This window comes from Oncorhynchus keta, chromosome 8 (genome assembly GCF_023373465.1).
Source record: "Oncorhynchus keta strain PuntledgeMale-10-30-2019 chromosome 8, Oket_V2, whole genome shotgun sequence".
Taxonomy (NCBI): Eukaryota; Metazoa; Chordata; class Actinopteri; order Salmoniformes; family Salmonidae; genus Oncorhynchus; species Oncorhynchus keta.
The window spans coordinates 16,776,002-16,794,492 of NC_068428.1; the positions used below are offsets into that span (position 1 = coordinate 16,776,002).

Sequence of the window (18,491 nt, forward strand, 5' to 3'; positions counted from 1 at the left end):
TTGGAATAATTTATTATTAGCACAGCCTAAATATTAATGTGTGAAAACACGAAAGTATACAGTACAAACACACATTATATGGAAAAGCAACTAATTTGTCCACAATTTCAAAATAACCTATTTTGTATCTATACTGAACAAAAATAGAAAAGCATCATGCAACAATTTCAAAGATTTTACTGAGTTACATACATATAAGGAAATCAGTCAGTTTAAATAAATTCATTAGGCCCTAATCTATGGATTTCACATGCCTGGGCAGGGGTTCCACCCACTGAAGAGCCAGTCGCCAATCCAAATGAGTTTTTCCCCACAAAAGGGCTTTATTACAGACAGAAATACTCCTCAGCAGGAAACCGGGCCCAGGTCAGTAAGTTACATGTCAGTTACATGCCCTACCCTACATGTCAGTCTTGTTGTTTGAGAGGCAAGGGATATGTGGGGACCTCATGAATAATCTGTAATTCTGTGCAACATAAGAATCCTGCTGACACAAATGAAGGGGTCAAGAAGGTTATGACATTGCCATGCAAAAATAAGAAATATATTCCTTCAAGAGAGCAGTATAGACATTCAAACGTCTCTACAAAATAGTTTCAACACAAATTGTATTGCTTAGTATTACTTATTTAGTGTACAATGATTTATGAATAATAAACATACACAATTTTACAATGTCTGTTTACACTCAAGCACTTAGAAAATGATCAAATATGCCACAGGAAAATAGCTACAGTCAAACACAATGGAGCTTTGCTAATTTGGTATGAAGGCTTGAAAAACATAAAACATATGTTCTTCATTTCTTGTCTATTATGATAATGCCATCCTTGTCTTTAATGCGTACTCTGCCCGATGGGAACTTGGTCTCTTGCCTTCCATTAGAATACACCGTCTTCAATGTTCCATCAGGGTATTCCCTCCGCTTGTACTGGGACGTATGGATCTCTCTTTGGCCATTGTTGAACTCCACTGTTTTCTCCCCACTTCTACAGTTTCAGAACACACACACACACACAGGCATGCACGCACACACACACACACACACACACACACACACACACACACACACACACACACACACACACACACACACACACACACACACACACACACACACACACACACACACACACACACACACACACACACACACACACACACACACACACACACACACACACACACACACACACACACACACACACACACACACACACAGGCATGCACGCACACACACACACACACACACACACACACACACAGGCATGCACGCACACACACACACACACAAAATATAAGAATGCAGCAGTTGTTAAGACTTTTACCCTACATAAAATAGAGCCGAGTACTGTATGTGTATCTTACTCTGAGAGCTTGACCACTGTTCCATCTGGGAAGATGCTCTCCTCTCTGCCGTCAGGATAGAGGTACTTTATCGTCTGATCTGGGAAAACGATCTCCCTCCTTCCATCAGGGTGGTGTTTCTCTACAGACAACATGAATACATTTTTTGTTATTTGTGTCTATGCCTGGTCACCCTGAAAATATACACTACATGGTCAAATGTATGTGGACACCTGCTTGTTGAACATCTCATTCCAAAATCATGGGCATTAATATGGAGTTGGTCCCCCCTTTGCTCCTATAACAGTCTCCACTCTTCTGGGAAGGCTTTCCACTAGATGTTGGAGCAGCTCACAGATTACTGCACCTGTACATAGCCTACCTATAATTTAGCCCAAACAACTACCTCTTTCCCTACTGTATTTATTTATTTTATTTATTTTGCTCCTTTGCACCCCATTATTTTTATTTCTACTTTACACATTCTTCCACTGCAAATCTACCATTCCAGTGTTTTACTTGCTATATCGTATTTACTTCGCCACCATGGCCTTTTTTTTGTTGCCTTTACCTCCCTTTTCTCACCTCATTTGCTGACATTGTATATAGACTTGTCTGCTAAATGACTTAAATGTAAATGTAAATGTATTGACTGTATGTTTGTTTTACTCTATGTGTAACTCTGTGTCGTTGTATGTGTCGAACTGCTTTGCTTTATCTTGGCCAGGTCGCAATTGTAAATGAGAACTTGTTCTCAACTTGCCTACCTGGTTAAATAAAGGTTAAATATATTTTTTAAATATAATTTTTTTTTGCAGGGGCTTGCTTCCATTCAGCCACACACACATTAGTGAGGTCTGACACTGATGTTGGGCTATTAGGCCTGGCTGGCAGTCGGTGTTCCAATTAATCCCAAAGGTGTTCGGCGGGGTTGAGGTCAGGGCTCTGTGCAGGCCAGTCAAGTTCTTCCACACGGATCTCGGCAAACCATTTCTGTATGGACCTCACTTTGTGCACGGGGGCAATGTCATGCTGAAACAGGAAAGGGCCTCCCTCAAACAGTTGCCACAAAGTTGGAAGCACAGAATCGTCTTGAAAAGTGGTTCCCAAACTTTTTATAGTCCCATACATCTTTAAACATTCAACCTCCAGCTGCGTACCCCCTCTAGCACCAGGGGTCAGCGCACTCTCAAATGTTGTTTTTTTGCTATCATTGTAAGCCTGCCACACACACACTATACAATACATTTATTAAACATAAGAATGAGTGTGAGGTTTTGTCACAACTCGGCTCGTGGGAAGTGACAAAGAGCTCTTATAGGACCAGGGCACAAATAATAATATAATGATAATCAATAATATTGCTCTTTATTATTTATTTTATATCTTACATATAAAACCTTATTTGTTCATCGAAGATTGTGAATAACTCACTAAAGGTTAATGAGAAGGGTGTGCTTGTACATAACTCTGCAATGTTGGGTTGTATTGGAGAGTCTCAGTCTTAAATACTTTTCTACACACAGTCTGTGCCTGTATTTAGTTTTCATGCTAGCTTGGGCCGAGAATCCACTCTCACATAGGTATGTGGTTGCAAAGGGCATCAGTGTCTTAACAGCGCGATTTGTCAAGGCAAGATACTTTAAGCGCAGCCCAATCCAGGCAGTAAAGAAAACTTTAAGGTCGTCTCTCAATTTTAAAAAACGTGTTAATACTTCGCCCCTTGATAACCACAGCACTTCTGTATGTTGTAAAAGCGTTACATGGTCACTGCCCATATCATTGCATATTGCAGAAAATACACGAGAGTTCAGGGGCCTTGCTTTAACAAAGTTAAGTTAACCATTTTCACTGTAGTGTCCAAAACGTCTTTCAAGCTGTCAGGCATTCCCTTTGCAGCAAGACCCTCTCGGTTGAAGCTGCAGTGTACCCAAGTGGCATCGGGAGCAACTGCTTGCACGTGCGTTACCACTCCACAATATCTCCCTGTCATGGCTTTTGCGCCATCAGTACAGATGCCAACATGAGCAGCAGCTACATTTGGCTACCTCCGGACCGTTAGTGGAATTCCCACGAGAGAGTAACGGTTAATGTGATTGGATGTTAATTATTTGACTAGACTACCTGTATTTGACATTGTGTTGTTATTTCGCTGAATACTAGATGGTTTCATTTTATTTTTGGCAGTGAAACGAGACTACTCAGACGAGAGGAAAAACTCACCCAAATGTATAGCACCGGTGGAAAATATAAATGAACTGTTTGAAAACCTGAAGAAAAAAAAAAGTAAAAAAATTATAAAAACATTCAAATAAATAATATGTGACACATTTATTTTTATTTTTATGTGGCGTAGCCTCGACGGCATTGCGCGTACCCCTGGTTCGGGAATACCTGGTCTAGAATGTCATTGTATGGTGTAGCGTTAAGATTTTCCTACAGCCTCACTATTATTCCTCCTCCACCAAACTTTACAGTTGGCACTATGCATTCTGGCTGGTAATGTTCTCCAAGCATCCGCCAAACCCAGATTCGTCCGTCAGACTGCCCGATGGTGAAGCCTCGGAAGTATCCTTCCTGTTTGGCCCTGTCCGGGGGTGTCCTCGGATGGGGCCACAGTGTCTCCTGACCCCTCCTGTCTCAGCCTCCAGTATTTATGCTGCAGTAGTTTATGTGTCGGGGGGCTAGGGTCAGTTTGTTATATCTGGAGTACTTCTCCTGTCCTATTCGGTGTCCTGTGTGAATCTAAGTGTGCGTTCTCTAATTCTCTCCTTCTCTCTTTCTTTCTCTCTCTCGGAGGACCTGAGCCGTAGGACCATGCCCCAGGACTACCTGACATGATGACTCCTTGCTGTCCCCAGTCCACCTGGCCATGCTGCTGCTCCAGTTTCAACTGGCCTGGGCCCTAGGACCATGTCCCAGGACTACCTGACATGATGACTCCTTGCTGTCCCCAGTCCACCTGGCCATGCTGCTGCTCCAGTTTCAACTGTTCTGCCTTACTATTATTCAACCATGCTGGTCATTTATGAACATTTGAACATCTTGGCCACGTTCTGTTATAATCTCCACCCGGCACAGCCAGAAGAGGACTGGCCACCCCACATATGCTCTCTCTAATTCTCTCTTTCTTTCTCTCTCTCGGAGGACCTGAGCCCTAGGACCGTGCCCCAGGACTACCTGACATGATGGCTCCTTGCTGTCCCCAGTCCACCTGACTGTGCTGCTGCTCCAGTTTCAACTGTTCTGCCTTATTATTATTCGACCATGCTGGTCATTTATGAACATTTGAACATCTTGGTCATGTTCTGTTATAATCTCTACCCGGCACAGCCAGAAGAGGACTGGCCACCCCACATAGCCCGGTTCCTCTCTAGGTTTCTTCCTAGGTTTTGGCCTTTCTAGGGAGTTTTTCCTAGCCACCGTGCTTTTACACCTGCATTGTTTGCTGTTTGGGGTTTTAGGCTGGGTTTCTGTACAGCACTTTGAGATATCAGCTGATGTACGAAGGGCTATATAAATAAATTTGATTTGATTTGATTTGAAGCGTGATTCATCACTCCAGAGAAAGTGTTTCCACTCCTCCAGAGTCCAATGGCGGCCAGCTTTACACCATTCCAGCCCACACTTGGCATTGCGCATGGCTATCTTAGGCTTGTGTGCGGCTGCTTGGCCATGGAAACCCATTTCATGAAGCTCCCAATGAACAGTTCTCGTGCTGATGTTGCTCTGAGGCAGATGATTTTTGCGCGCTATTTGCCTCAACATTCGGCGGTCCTGTTCAGTGTGCGGCTCTCTTTTATTTTCAAGTTTTCTACTCCGCTAGCCAGCACCTCGTCTAAATAGGTGTGCGTTTCTTTTTCTTCTAGACTGTGAGCTTGTGTGACCTACAGCTTCACCACTGAGCTAATTGGGCAGCTCTAGCAGGGCAGAAATTTGATGAACTGACTTGCTGGAAAGGTGAAATTCTATGATGGTGCCACATTGAACATCAATGAGGTCTTCAGTAGCGGCCATTCTACTGTCAATGTTTGTCTATGGAGATTGCATGGTTGCATGCTCGATTTTATACACCTGTCAGCAACGTGGCTGTGGCTGAAATAGCCGAATACACTAATTTGAAGCGTTGTCCACATACCTTTGGCCATGTAGTGTATATCAGATTAGAGCTTTGATAACAATATTACCCATCTGCTTGTTTGGAAACTGCAGGACCTCCAAACCAGTTGGGTATGTGGTGTGAGTTGTCTGTGCATCAGCATAGTAGTACACCTATCAAAGAGAAACAATGGAGTTATAAAAACCCCCCATTGTTATTTTTTACATTTTGTTAATGAAATGAAGACGAGCGTCCGGCAAAGCAGTAAAAAACAATGCACGACATATTCTGCTGTTCTATTACGTGTGCAGCGATGTCCCAGGGAATTTTGTTGTTGTTTGCAGTCATCTCTTTTTTGTTGTAATATCCCAAATGCACATGGCAGTTTCACCAATGAAGGATTCCAGCTTTAAGGCATTAGTTACAGTTTAAATATTGGCATAGTCCCCAGTACGACATTTTACTCACCACTTTCCCATCTGCCAGTATGTGTTTGACATCTCCGTTGAAGAATGTGACAGTTACGGACTTCTGGTCAGCAGTGATCTCTTTTCTAGTTCCATTGCGGAATGTAAATACACGCCAGCCATTGGTGAGAAGTTGTTCTATCTGTGTATCAGAGCAATATCATGGCATGTAGGGCGCATTATTATTGTTTCACTATGAGTGGTAACTTTGTTAGTGGGATACTTTGGAATTGCCAAAATGAAACTTCAATGAAAGGGCAGAAAATTATATACTTCATTCAAGTACTTGTTCAAAGAAATAACAACGTAGGGGAATTTTCCTACCTTACCATCTGGATAGTGTATTTCTTCACACACGTCATTATTTATGCCCTTGTGTGTTGTGTGGGTGGAGTTACCACTCATCGCTCCTGGATTCAAACGTGGTTCCTGTAATAACAAATGAGGGATTGTTAAAGCTGTCCAAGATGGTCCAAGACCTTGGCAAGGAACTATAGTATCTCAGAAACACAGCCATCCAAAAAGGTAGCTCAGCAGTTAAGAGTTTTGGGATAGTAACCGAAAGGTTGCTGGTTCGAATCCCGAGCCGGCTACAATAGGTGAAAAATCTTACGATTTTTATATTTTTTATGTCACCTTTATTTAACCAGATAGGCCAGTTGAGAACAAGTTCTCATGTACAACTGCTACCTGGCCAAGATAAAGCAAAGCAGTGCGACAAAAACTACAACACGGAGTTACACATGGGATAAACAAACGTGCAGTCAATAACACAGCAGAAAAATCTATGTACTGTACAGTGTGTGTAAATGTAGTAAGAGTGCCCTTGAGCAAGGCGTTTAACCCCAATTGCTCCTGTAAGTCGCTCTGGATAAAAGCGTCTGCTAAATTACTCAAATGTTTGAAGTGAGCAAAATAATAATCTACCTATGTAAAACTGGTTATTTCAGTAACTTTAGTTGATTACTATACACATCAGAACCCCTGCTAGGCTTCATTACCCTGTGTTCTGACTCTGAGCTGGAGTATTTGCTGACTGATGGTGTGGCGCTCCTGCTCTGTCGACCTTCCGCCTCCGTCTCCTTTTCCACTGACCGACCCAAACCCTGAGGACAGCGAGAATTAGTGGGCTATTTCATAGTGGTTGTTTGTTACATGTAGCAGTGTGTTACAATCGACTGATGCTGTCTGAGTACCATGTTACAGACATATGTACCTGATCTCTGTTGCTCTCACGCTGCTTTAAGAGACAGTCATTTGTGTGATGGGTGTCCTCAAAACTGACTGAATTTGATGAAAGGCCTGTTGTGAATGAAATTAACATCATTGCCAAATCAATTGATTGAATGTATAGTAAACACAGAACAGACTAGAGTACCTACTTAAGGAGGCAGGTCCCCAATCCCTTGTGCTTTGAGCATTGGTAGGATAGTTGTGATAAGGCTAAGGAAAGAATCAAGTCACATGATAATTATAAACACTAGCCTTCTCATTTCATGCTTCTTATGAGGAAGATACAAAGAACATCCGTTAGTCTAAATTGTTAATAAGGGACATTAGGCTACTGTACATTTTCATTTGCAATATACAATATGTTTAGCTGGCCTTGATGACTGAACGTGTCATATGCCATTTTAAAGACAACCTTTTGTCCAGTTTGGATTAAATTGCATTTTAACTGTGCTTGTTCCATCTATTATTGAACCTTGGTTCAAAAGTGTTCATACATTATGAAGAAGGAAAAACTATTGAAAAGTAAAATCAGGTTTTAACACTTAAGTTTCTTAGAATTGACAATGAGTATATTCATTACACAGTATAAATAATGAATAATGGGCAGAGTCACTAATCTGACACGGCCCATTGTAAATCGCTATAAATTATTAGTGGGGTGCTTAAAGACCACTTCAGAACACATTTTATACTTGATACGTATTACATTTAGCCTAACAAGTTGACTGCAGTCAGACAGAGACATCTATCTCTGACAAAACTTGAGATAAAATACAACATATACCTCTAAAATGGTAAATGAGCTGAAAATACAATGTCAAGTTGATCTGAATCACATGGAATATATAGTACTGTAAAAAAAAAAAACTTCAGGTTTCTATGTTTGTTTTAAACAGAATACATTACTTTATTGTTTGCCAGACTGATTATAAGATTCATACTGACTGTGTCCATTTTACTGTAAGCTGCACTCTTCTGGACAGGTGGTTTGTTGAATGCAGGAGTCGCACTTCTGCTGTGGACGACTGAAGGAGCTGGTTCAGAAACCATATGTGACAATTTTCTTTGATCAGGAATCTGAGGAACAAATATCCATATTATAGACATATTATAACATCCACTATTCTGTATGATGCCCCTCTATCTACTGTATTCGTGTAGTTACTTCAGGGAATGCTGTTCTTTCATAATTGAAAAGGTTAGGACTAGTGTTGCAAAATTCTGTGAACTTTCAATAAATTCCTTGGTTTTCCCTGAAATCCCGGTTGGATGAAATCAGGAATCATCCAACTAGGATTTCTGGAAAACTAGGCCATTTATTGAAAGTTCCCAGAATTTTGCAATTCTAGTTAGATCTGAGTGAGGTAGAAAGGGCTGATCTTAGATCAGTTGAGCAGGAAGTAAACCAGCTCTGTTTGATCAATGGAAAATTATGAGCACAGAGGGGAGCTGTCGGTTGGTTTCTGTAAACTCAAATGATTTCTGCCCAAATATACAGTTAGATCTCTTAGAAATACAGCCCCAAAGCTATTTCCTGTTAGGATAAAACTGAGCCTCATGGCTTTCATATGGTCTGTAGCTATACTGTATACAGTACCTGCACCTTGGACTTTGCAGCTGGAAAACTGCCAACTGTTGACCTTCTGGCTGGGTTTCCACTGTGACTGGAACAACTTGAAGATCTCCTCTCCCTTATCCTCTGACTAGTAGCTCTATGAATATCCTCAGACACCTGGACATATGGATTATATACTGATAGATAATGAGCTCTACTGACACCTTGATACCACTGATGACTGATCCTTTTTGGACACAGAACACTGATGAGGTCAGAAAGTATTGACGTCATTAGTAGATGAGAGAAGTGTTACAAGTTATTGTATAAACTGACTTAAAGTATGGAATGGGTTAGTAATGGGTTATTACTCAGGGTTCATGGGTTACTCATGGGTTATTACTTAGGTACAGTATATCTTCTTACAGCGCTCTCTGCCCCTATGTGAGATGCAGTGGCTGTGTCAGAACTACTCCCTGCCACTAGGTGGCTGTGTTCAGGAGCACTGAGCTTGTCACGCAGCTCCACATTCTCTCTGGTCAGGGCTTCCACCTGGTTCTGCAGCAGATGATGAGCCTGGGACCAGTGGGACTCCCGACTAGAGAACTGCTCCTGAAGAGCTAGAATCTGCTGCCTGAGATCCTGAGTTCACACGCAGGCACGCACACACGGACACACACAGACATGAAGACACCCACGCATGAACACACACACACCCTGGATGAGAGTGAGACAAACCAACCAATGTGGTGGATATTGGACTCATGTTCAGTTTGGATGTTGGGTGTTTGTTTATAAAGCTGTATGTTATAAACTGTTGTGGGATCTTAAGTTGACCAGTATTGTTGTAGCAAAATAATCCTACATGTTTTTTTGTACGTTTAGTCCATAATGTTGCTTGATCGGTAGTTAGGCTATTAGCTGGACAACAGTAGGCTACATGAAAGTGCAATACTGTCAATATAACAGTGCGTTGGAGCGGGTTTTCAGTGAATTTATGGAAATCACGAAGCTCATCTGCATTTCCTGCAGCGCAGGAAAATTCGCAGCAACGAAAGAGTGATCAAATTAGATCCTTCAACGGTATCAACAAGCAAAGGGGATGCGTTTGATTCTGTCATAAAAAGGTAACACAGACTTATTCACACCTTATGAGACAGGAAATGCATCGCTCTGTTCCATGTTAATGTTGGTCAGTAGGAAACTGATAGGCGCTGAGACAGAATGCACCTGACTCCTATGACGCTCCACGACTTATGTGCACCTCACAGACATTCATTACTCACTCACAAATGACGTTATATCGATACCACATACAGTAGGTTGTTTTAGGCCTCAAGGCTTTATGAGATTATGATGAACACATTTGTTTTACTAAGGTCTATTAAGATCAGTCACATAATGACTTTACCTGACCATCACCAACGTCTAGTTTCGCAGAAAACGGTTGATTCTTCAACACCTGGCCTTCTGTATGGGTGAATGGGGATCCATAACTGCTGTGGTGGCCATCTCTGTCACAGCACTCTATTTGGTCCATTCTCTTTCTGTGTAAAACCCACATTTCAGTGGAAATGAAAGAAAAAACGAAATTTCTGATGAAGAACATGATAGGTTTCTGATATTGCAATTCCAGAAGTGCTCAAATTCTTTATAATGAAAACTAACTAAACTGTCCCTGTACATTTTACCTGAGGAGTTCCATTGCTCTCTCTTGTTCCGTTTTCATCTTGTCCAACAAATCATGATTCTCTTCTGCTTTTATTCCGCTGTGTGGCTTTGACACGGTCTGATTTGCTTGAAGGAGGTTAAAGTGACTGTTAGTAGAGAGAAGACCTCTTCAAAGAATAACATGTCATGTAGCATGTAAACTGGTACACATTATTACATGATTCATGTCTGTGTTCTTCATTATAGCAGTTCAATTACATAGGTGAGTCTAGCCAAAATAAACAGTACACTCACCCAGCTTGAACCCCTGGTGATGTCTGCTCTTTACGGTCTCTTTAGTTCTAGATGTTACTTTAGGGACCATGCTGGGTTTGAGCTCTGCAGAGGAGGGACGTTTTGACTTTATGTCTGTCCCCCTGCTGCTGCTGCTCCCCAGTGGCAGGGCTCTCTCTGTGCTTGCTTTCCTTGCAGACTGTGGGTATAATGGACGTGGTTCTGTCTTGTGCCAGTTTATGTCCCGGAGCTCTGTTTCACTGTCACTGCTGGAGTAGGAGCTAGATGGGTGGTGGTGGTGGAGAGTGGGTCCGTGGGTGGGAAAAGGTCTGGAGGGCAGGCTATCCCCAGCCTCGCTGGGGGCATCGCTGGCGTAGTCCCCATCGGACAGGTCCAGGTTCTGGTCCTTGTGTCCGAGCCGTGGGGGAGACGGGAGGGTGGGCTGCTGGTGGCACTGAGAGTTAGGGTTGTCCTCGTCACTGTTAGAACTACTCAGAGATAGGAGAGACATCACTGCTGTAGACCTGCTTTGAGATTTTGAAATATTGGTGAAATTGGAGTGTGTGACATTTTTCCCGTCCGCAGTCTCTGATGAGACCGGCCCATTGTCAGTGACTCTAACTATGTGGTCGTTGACTGTCTTGAAGCCAACATTTACTGCCTGAGCTTTGACCTTAGGTTGGCCCATGTTGTTTGGTTGTGCAGTACTATCAAAAGGCTGCAATGCCAAATGTGGCTCCTTCACCTCAAGTTGTTTATGGACAAGGTCCCTCATAGCAGCATACACATGATTCTGTGACACCACCTCATCACTTAGCTCCACGGAGGTCAAACTCTGCGATCTCACAAACCGTTTATGGGATGTTGTAACGCCCAACAGATCTCTCCTGTCTCTAGTATCAACACTAGATGCAGTGTTTTCAGTGGCCTTGCTTTGAGTATTTTCTGTGGGCTTTGGTGTCCTCTCCTGTCTGGCCGTTTGATTAACTCTGTTGTCTCTCTCTCGTGTGGCAGGTCCTGTTGTCTTTTCCCAGGACTCAGAAAGAGCAGGGCAGCTCCTCTGGGAGATCAGTAAAGGCTTGACCCTGAGTCTGGTCTTGTCACTGAGCTGCAGGGAGGGGGCTGATGAGCGTCTCTGCTGGCTGCCACAACTCACCTTCCTGGGCTGCTGGCTGAGTGAGAGGGAGGCCCTGCGCCAGGTCTTCTGCTGCACACTGTCCTTACCCCTCTCTATCCTGGACACGCCCTTCCCTTTCTTCAGGAAGTATCTTCTCTCTGTGACTCTCCTGGCCTCCCTGCTGTCCTGAAAAGGGACCAGCTGCTTAGATACAGTAGATAACTTATTTTAGATGACCTGATTACAAAGTGTAATGAATAGATTATGTATAATGGTCAGGGCATGAACTACTCTGAAAGTAGGCCATATGCAAATTCTCTATGCACTCCATACCTGCTTGTTGTTTTGCTGTGCATATTCTTCAACTTTCAGCTGTTCCTCCACAAATTCCTGAAATGTTTTCTCTCTCTCTTTGACAGCAGGCCTAATGGGTCTTCAATAGTGTGACAGGTCAGTTAACGTATAGAAAAAATGGTATGGAATATCAAATGACCACAACTCACTTGTGGATATTTCACTATCATTAGCTGACAGTAAAATATGTGTAATGTGACCAATAAAATGTGATTTTTGATTTGATTTGAAACGTGATACATGTTGAATAGAAATATCATTACAGTACCTGTCCTCTGGGCTTCTGGGTGGCTGTCTACGTGTCCCAAATGGGCTGACAGTACAGACTTCTTTGTCTTCCCCCTGCTCTGCAGCTTCCTCTTTGATAGGAGAGAGGTTCCTCTGCTCTCTTCCATCTTTATTTGGAAGAATGCTCTCTATAATTCACATGATAAAAGATGGACAAAGTTCAGTACTGACTTCTGGGTAAAATTGTTATGTAAATGAGGATTCATGTACTCAACAGAATACATTTTACAATGTAAAATGAAGAGAAACAGAACCAAGAAACAATTCTAAATGCCTCTGTACTTTAAAGGGTTGTGATAATTATACTGGAGTTCTGTGACTAGTTGCTGTTAACCAGCTCTGGATCCAGTTTTGACAAAACCCTCCTGGATATTTAAATAAGTTAATAATTTACTCCTGTTTTTCTATAATCATGACGATCTATCGAAAAGCAACCGATAATGTATTTGCAATATGATCGGAAACACTTAGAATAGATTGAAATAGGTAATGTCCTTTATTTGGCTTTGAAAAAAATTCCCTGGAAAATCAGTCTGTCATCTCAGACTTATCTGAACTGGATACTGTTGGGTTCTGATTTCTTGAAATGTACTTATTCATGCCACTGAGGGAGAGAGGGGAATGTATAACATTTACATGCTGTCAGGATATGTTATCATTAGCCATCAGGGATCCTATGGGAGGAGGACAGACACAGTCTGGTACCTGTCACCATGACAGCCGTGAGTTGGGGACTAGTGAGCACTTTGGGGTAGAGGTCAGGTCAGATGAAGTGAGGAAGAACAGATATCACTAAGGTTCTGTCTAGCAACAGAGATGTAATGGCTGTTCAGATGTGTAGGAGGAGACTCAGCATAGGAGAAAGGGTTAAATATCAGTGCTTGTGTGAATATGTTTTTGTCAATTCAGATGTTCGATCCTTTGGGAAGAATAAACTTGGTTTAAGCTTTCATGGTGTCCGTCGAGTTCTTACTCTGGTAATTAGAACCTAATACTAAACTGCAGAATTAGTTTAAGTTTGTGGGTTGCACACCAAGAAAATAACACGCCAAAAATAGCATGCCAAACTCCAGCTCACAGCTCAAAAGTTAGGGGTCAGTTAGAAATGTCCTTTTTTTGAAAGAAAAGCACATTTATTGTCCATTAAATTAATACGCCTCACAAGTTCTCAACTGGCAGCTTCATTAAATAGTACCCGCAAAACCCCAGTCTCAACGTCAACAGTGAAGAGGCACCTCCGGGATGCTGGCCTCCTAGGCAGAGTTGCAAAGAAAAATACATATATCAGACTTGCCAATAAAAAGAAATGATTAAGATGGGTAAACGAACACTGGACAGAGGATCTCTGCATAGAAGGCCAGCATCCCGGAGTCGCCTCTTCACTGTTGACATTGAGACTGGAGTTTTGCGGGTACTATTTAATGAAACTGCCAGTTGAGGACTTGTGAGGCGTCTGTTTCTCAAACTAGACACTCTAATGTACTTGTACTCTTCCTCAGTTGTGCACTGGGGCCTCCCACTCCTCTTTCTATTCTGGTTAGAGCCCGTTTGCGCTGTTCTGTGAAGGGAGTAGTACACAGCGTTGTACGAGATCTTCAGTTTCTTGGCAATTTCTCACATGGAATAGCCTTCATTTCTCATAATAAGAATAGACTGACGAGTTTCAGAAGAAAGTTCTTTGTGTCTGAAGAAATGTATATGTTTCTGGCCATTTTGAGCCTGTAATCGAACCCACAAATGCTGATGCTCTAGATACTCAACTAGTCTAAAGAAGGCCAGTTTTATTGCTTCCTTAATCAGAACAACCGTTTTCAGCTGTGCTAACATAATTGCAAAAGGGTTTTCTAACGTGCCATTGGAACACAGGATTGATGATTGCTGATAATGGGCATATGTACGCCTATGTAGATAATCCATAAAATATCTGCCATTTCCAGCTACAGTAGTCATTTACAACATTAACAATGTCTACACTGTATTTCTGATCAATTTGATTATTTTAATGGACAGAAAATGTGATTTTCTTTCAAAAACAAGGACATTTCTAAGTGATCTCAAACTTTGAACGGTAGTGTATATTTGTATGGGGGAAATGTGGTAAAAACAACATGCATTGTTTTTTTCTGCTAGTAAATATATCCAATTCCCTAGAATACAATCTGCTTCTTGAAAATATCACAACCCTTTTGTAGCATTTTTAACATTCCCAGCTCCTCTGAGATATTCTACGACTTCCAGCTAAAACCTGCCTGTAGCTTTACATTTCAGCTCTCTGTGTGTTTAATCAATCAAACATGTTATTTATGACAACCTCAACTACATTGGAGGTGTTGTGCAACCAGAAGCATGTCCCTGCACTTAATGTACTTACTCCATATAGGAATTCCCCAGGGAGTTAGAAGGATATACAGTATGGAGCATAGAAAAAAGGCCACCTCTCATACATAGATACAGTTAAAGTCAGAAGTTTACATTAGCCAAATACATTTAAACTCAGTTTTTCAGAATTCCTGACATTTAATCCTAGTACAATTTCCCTGTCTTAGGTCAATTAGGATCACCACTTTATTTTAACAATGTGAAATGTCAGAATAATAGTAGAGAGAATGTTAGGAGTGTGTATTGGAGGCGAAGGCAGGTGCATGAGAGCAGAGTGTATTGAACAGGCACACTATTTATTCCGGTCCAAAATGACAGCACAAAGTAACATAAAATGTGCCTAAACACAAAACATAGACAAAATGTAATGCGCGGAACAATATCCACAATTCCAAAATAAACGTAACACGAACAATCTTACACAAAGACATGATGGGGAACAGAGGAATAAATACATATGGATTGATTGGGGAATGAAAACCAGGTGTGAAGGGAACAAGACAAAACAAATGGATACATGAAAAATGGTGCGGCAATGGCTAGAAAGCTGGTGACGTCGACCGCCGAACGCCGCCCGATCAAGGAGAGAAGCCGACTTCGGTGGAAGTCGTGACAGAGAATGATTTATTTCAGCTTTTATTTCTTTCATCACATTCCCAGTGGGTCAGAAGTTTACATACATCAATTAGTATTTGGTAGAATTGCCGTTAAATTGTTTAACTTGGGTCAAACATTTTGGGTATCCTTCCACAAGCTTCTCACAATAAGTTGGGTGAATTTTGGCCCATTTCTCCTGACAGAGCTGGTGTAACTGAGTCAGGTTTGTAGGCCGCCTTCCTCGCACACGCTTTTTCAGTTCTGCCAACACATTTTCTATAGGATTGAGGTCAGGGCTTTGTGATGGCCACTCCAATACCTTGACTTTGCTGTCCTTAAGCCATTTCTCCACAACTTTGGAAGTATGCTTGGGGTCATTGTCCATTGGAAGACCCATCAATATACCCACATAATTTTCCTCTTCATGATGCCATCTATTTTGTGAAGTGCACCAGTCCCTCCTGCAACAAAGCACCCCCACAACATGATGCTGCCACCCCCGTGCTTCACAGTTGGGACGGTGTTCTTCAGCTTGCAAGCCTCCCCCTTTTTCCTCCAAACATAACGATGGTCATTATGGCCAAATAGTTCTATTTTTTGTTTCATCAGACCAGAGGACATTTCTCCAAAAAGTACGAGCTTTTTTTATGTCGGTCGTGGAGCAGTGGCTTCTTCCTTGCTGAGCAGCCTTTCAGGTCAAGTCGATATAGGATTAATTTTACTGTGGATATAGATACTTTTGTACCTGTTCCTCCAGCATCTTAACAAAGTCCTTTGCTGTTGTTCTGGGATTGATTCGCACTATTCGCACCAAAGTACATTCATCTCTAGGAGACAGAACGTGTCTCCCTCCTGAGCAGTATGACGGCTGCGTGGTCCCATGGTGTTATACTTGCACACTATTGTTTGTACAGATGAATGTACCTTCAGGTGTTTGGAAATTGCTCCCAAGGATGAACCAAACTTGTGGAGGTCTACAATATTTTTTCTGAGGTCTTGGCTGATTTCTTTTGATTTTCCCATGATGTCAAGTAAAGAGGCACTGAGTTTGAAGGTAGGCCTTGAAATACATCCACAGGTACACCTCCAATTAAAAATATATATATATGCCATTTAGCAGACGCTTTTATCCAAAGCGACTTACAGTCATGTGTGCATACATTCTACGTATGGGTGATCCCGGGAATCGAACCCACTACCCTGGTGTTACAAGCGCCATGCTCTACCAACTGAGCTACAGAAGGACCAAATGATGTCAATTAGCCTATCAGAAGCTTCTAAAGCCATGACATAATTTTCTGGAATTTTCCAAGCTGTTTAAAGGCACAGTCAACTTAGTGTATGTAAACTTCTGACAACATGGAATTGTGATACAGTGAATTATAAGTGAAATAATCTGTCTGTAAACAATTGTTGGAAAAATTACTTGAGTCATGCACAAAACAGATGTCCTAACCGACAAGAAAATTGTGGAGTCGTTGAAAAACAAGTTTTAATGACTCCAAGCTAAGTGTATGTTAAGTTCCGACTTGAACTGTATGTTAGTTTTTTTTGTGAGTTTATGCAATGTTTTGCAATATGTCCTCAATCTCTCGTGGGAACAGCTGCGTATCTATTCGTCCTGTGGTGACTTACCTACTCAGGTCTGGAGGGAGCTCACAGCCAACAAGTCTGAACAATTTACAACTGGGTGCTCTGCTGCGTGTGTGCTGGGGTGAATTACTTACAAACTGAAGTACAGTCCTTCAGATTCATCCAAGTCTACACATGAATTAGGAGCTTGCTTGTCTACCATCAAACAGACCTGCTTTTCATGTAAAGTAAAGAAATCTTTGGAGTTGAGTACTTTGGAGGTGTCACGCCTTGACCTTAGAGAGCCTTTTTATTCTCTATTTGGTTCGGTCAGGGTGTGACTAGAGTGGGCAATCTACGTTGTATTTTCTATGTTGGCCTGGTATGGTTCCCAATCAGAGGCAGCTGTCTATCGTTGTCTCTGATTGGGGATCATACTTAGGCAGCCGTTTTCCCACCTTAGTTTGTGGGATCTTGATTTTGTATAGTTGAGGTGTAGCCTGCAGAACTTTTCATTAGTTTTGTATTTTGTTGTTTTTCGGTGTTCATTTTTAATAAAAGTAAGATGTTCGCCTACCTCGCTGCACCTTGGTCCAATCCATCTCTAAACGATCGTGACAGAAGATCCCACCACCAAAGGACCAAGCAGAGTGGCCAGGACATCATGGACATGGGAAGAGGTTATGGCATGGGATGAGACCCTGTCATGGAAGCAGGTGGAGGCAGCGAAGGAGGATCAACGATGACTCCGGGGTTTGCAACCACGACAGAAGCCCGAGAGGCAGCTTCAAAACATTTTGGCGGGGAAGCACACGGAGTGGTCGGCGGAATCGAGGAGTGAACCAGAGCCAGTCAGGGAGTCGAGTGGGGAACTCGACGAAAGATTCCAGAGAGAGGTGTTGGCGTTGAGAGCGCTGCATAGCGGGCGTGCTGAGGAGCGTGACACCAGTCCGGTGTCACCAGTCCGGTGGCACTCGCCCTGAGGTGTGCGTCATCGTTCCGGTACAATGTGTGCCGGTTCTACACACCGTGTCTTCAGTGCGCCTTCACAGCCCAGTGCGTCCTGTGCCAGCGCCCCGCACTTGTCGGGCTATAGCCGGGCATCCAGCCAGGACGGGTTGTGCCAGCTCTACGCTCCAGACCTCCAGTGTGCCTCCACGGTCCAGTATATCCTGTGCCAGCTCCATGCACCCAGTCTCCAGTACGTGTCTCTAGCCTGGTACGTCCTGTGCCTGCTCCATGCACGAAGCCTCCAGTGATGATCCATGGCCCGAAGCCTCCAGTGATGATCCATGGCCGGAGCCTCCAGTGATGATCCATGGCCGGAGCCTCCAGTGATGATCCATGGCCTGGAGCCTCCAGTGATGATCCATGGCCCAGAGCCTCCAGTGACGATCCATGGCCCGAAGTCTCCAGCGACGGTCTGCAGTCCTGAGTCTCCAGCGACGGTCAGCATTCTGGAGCCTCTAGCGACGGTCGGCAGTCCGGAGCCTCCAGTGACGATCCATGGCCCGAAGTCTCCAGCGACGGTCTGCAGTC

The 18,491-nt window shown here is 42.9% G+C and overlaps 1 protein-coding gene across 5 annotated transcripts in view; it reads right to left on the bottom strand.

Annotated features, from left to right (window-relative positions):
- Positions 1-160: 160 nt before the first annotated feature.
- The window catches only part of si:ch211-140l13.3 (centromere protein J), a 31,805-nt gene continuing 13,474 nt past the window's right edge, over positions 161-18,491 (bottom strand). For 2 of the 5 annotated variants that reach the window (XM_035774851.2, XM_052523559.1), the window contains 16 exons: positions 12,385-12,532; positions 12,096-12,195; positions 10,667-11,948; positions 10,393-10,498; positions 10,113-10,248; positions 9,128-9,343; positions 8,744-8,878; positions 8,092-8,223; positions 7,296-7,356; positions 7,130-7,215; positions 6,915-7,019; positions 6,238-6,342; positions 5,915-6,055; positions 5,535-5,619; positions 1,369-1,489; positions 161-989 (listed from right to left, as the gene is read on the bottom strand). In XM_035774851.2, the coding sequence (XP_035630744.2) occupies positions 800-989; positions 1,369-1,489; positions 5,535-5,619; positions 5,915-6,055; positions 6,238-6,342; positions 6,915-7,019; positions 7,130-7,215; positions 7,296-7,356; positions 8,092-8,223; positions 8,744-8,878; positions 9,128-9,343; positions 10,113-10,248; positions 10,393-10,498; positions 10,667-11,948; positions 12,096-12,195; positions 12,385-12,532 (3,149 nt within the window). In that variant the 3' untranslated portion in view covers positions 161-799. Of the gene's footprint in view, positions 990-1,368; positions 1,490-3,570; positions 3,618-5,534; positions 5,620-5,914; positions 6,056-6,237; positions 6,343-6,914; positions 7,020-7,129; positions 7,216-7,295; positions 7,357-8,091; positions 8,224-8,743; positions 8,879-9,127; positions 9,344-10,112; positions 10,249-10,392; positions 10,499-10,666; positions 11,949-12,095; positions 12,196-12,384; positions 12,533-18,491 lie in introns of those variants that run through there. The other 3 variants (XR_008140773.1, XM_052523558.1, XR_004826303.2) reach the window with 3 other exon arrangements.